At 53.7% G+C, this 2028-nt stretch overlaps 1 protein-coding gene across 1 annotated transcript; it reads right to left on the bottom strand.

Moving 5' to 3' along the window:
* Window positions 1-75: 75 nt before the first annotated feature.
* On the bottom strand, window positions 76-1924 carry LOC112465911 (the record flags this gene model as incomplete). The annotated part of the gene is made up of 1 exon (XM_025033714.1): window positions 76-1924. A coding segment is annotated over exon 1 (1849 nt), but the record flags the coding sequence as incomplete, so codon positions are not given.
* Between the last annotated feature and the right edge of the window lie 104 nt (window positions 1925-2028).

Genomic DNA, 2028 nt, shown 5'->3' with positions numbered 1-2028 from the left:
TATTAGAACAGTGCTGAGCCGTGACTGTTCGAGGACGAGCGTGTGGGTCAGCCGCGGGGCCGGACAGCACCCAACCGAGAACGGTATTCTGCGCGAGGGGTTGACCGCGGGAGCCCTTTCGAATGCCGTCGAGCAGCAAATCGCCGTACAGGTCGGCACCGATGAGTATGTCAATGGGGTCCGAGTTCGTAGGATCCGGATCTGCGAGCGCGAGATCGGCTACATGGCTCCATTGGACGGGCGACGTTACGGGCGACGGAGTGTATTTCGTTAAACTTGTCATGACAGACGCAGTGGTCTTGAACGCGAGAGAAGTTTGGCCGATCGGCGAGATCTGAATTTCGGCCGCGTATCGACATGTTCCGGCGTCGACGCCTCCGATTGCGGAGATCGAGACGGGCATTCTAACGCGACGCAACCTTAAGCCTTGCCTCAATCGTTCAGTAATAAAGGTCATTTCTGATCCTTGATCGAGAAGCGCTCGAACGACGCGAGTACGACCGTTCGGAGATTCGGCGGGGAACCCGACTCTTACCCTTGCTGTCGCGAGCAACACGGGAGGCATCGACGACACTTTCGCGCTCAAGAATAATGTCGTGATGGGCGCGGCATCGTGGATCGATGCGGTCGCGACAGAAGTAGTTTCCGCGGCAGGCGTATCTTTCGCGGTAAAGGTATCTTTCGTGGAAGAAGTGTCCGAGTCGACGTGCAACATCGAATGATGTCTTTTGCGACATGTTCGGCACGAATATTTGCTTTGACATAACTGTACGGCGTGTTTGTCGCTTAGGCAATTTACACAGCGATTCGCCTTTTTTACTGCTTCCAATCGTTGACTCGGATTCTTCTTCAGAAAGACTTGACATTTGTGTAGGAAGTGAGAAGCTTTACAAAGCGGACACAAAATTGAAGAAATTCCCGATGCTGTAGCGCTGGTCGCCTTCTGCGCGCGAGCTTGTTTGTCTACATTCGCGGGATGCAATTCTTCGAGCGCGCGAGCACGAGAATCGAGGAATCGGTCGAGTTCGCTGAATGTTGGGATTCGCGCGTCATCCCCACCCTTTAGTTTCCACGCTTTCCGAGTGACGGGATCAAGCCGCTGCGTGACGCTATACATAAGCATGTCGCTGAGAATGTCGGATTCGGAACGATCTAAATTCTTCAGCGACGTGATTGCGCGATTTGCTTTATCCCGAAGCTCGCTGAGTTCGCTCGCTGATTCGCGGGAAACGCTCGGTAAATTATATAACGCGGACACATGCATCTCGACTAATCGACGTTTATTTTCGTACCTCGACTCGAGGGCCTTCCACGCAAGTTCAAAGTTATCCGCGGTTACTGGGATGCTTCGAATAGATTCAAGCGCCCGCCCGGCGAGGCTTGATGAGAGAAAATGCATTCGCGCAAATGCAGAAAGTTCGGGATTTTTAATGATAAGAGACGTAAAGCGATCGCGGAACGTCTCCCAATCTTCATATTTCCCTGAGAATGGCGGAATGTTGATGGGCGGCAGATGCGCCAGTGAGAATGAGGAGGCAGGCGGCCCATGACTGCACGCGGCGCCCGGAGCCTGGTTCGCTGTCAGAGGCGGCGGCGTTGGCGCGAGTGCCTCCAGATATTCGGCCATGTAATCCAACGTCGTCAAGTGGATGTCCTCGGCCTGATCGAACAGTTCGCTTTGAAAATAGTCGAACGTGCTTCTTTTCGCTTCCGGAATAACTTGCAAGAGGGCCGAGTGCACGCGAACGCATTGCGTCCAGACTTCTTTGGAGCTAGCGATTCGCGCTCGGACCTTTGCAGCGGTGTAGTTATTCCTTCCGAGTTTTTTGAAGTTATCGAGCGCTCGAGTGATGGAGTGCATCAACACCTGCTGTTGAGCCAGGAGGTCGTTGATGGTAGCTGAGACTTCCGGCACGGCAGTCATGTCAACGGCTGAAGGGATGCACTGAGTATCTCGATCCGGCTCGAAGGACCAATTTTATGTTCGGACGCGCAATAAACGCGCCGAACGAATCGCCGAATCCGTTC

This window comes from Temnothorax curvispinosus, unplaced genomic scaffold, assembly GCF_003070985.1.
Source record: "Temnothorax curvispinosus isolate PA1 unplaced genomic scaffold, ASM307098v1 QBEX01015646.1, whole genome shotgun sequence".
NCBI classification, from domain to species: domain Eukaryota; kingdom Metazoa; phylum Arthropoda; class Insecta; order Hymenoptera; family Formicidae; genus Temnothorax; species Temnothorax curvispinosus.
This window is presented reverse-complemented; position numbering and strand designations above follow the sequence as displayed.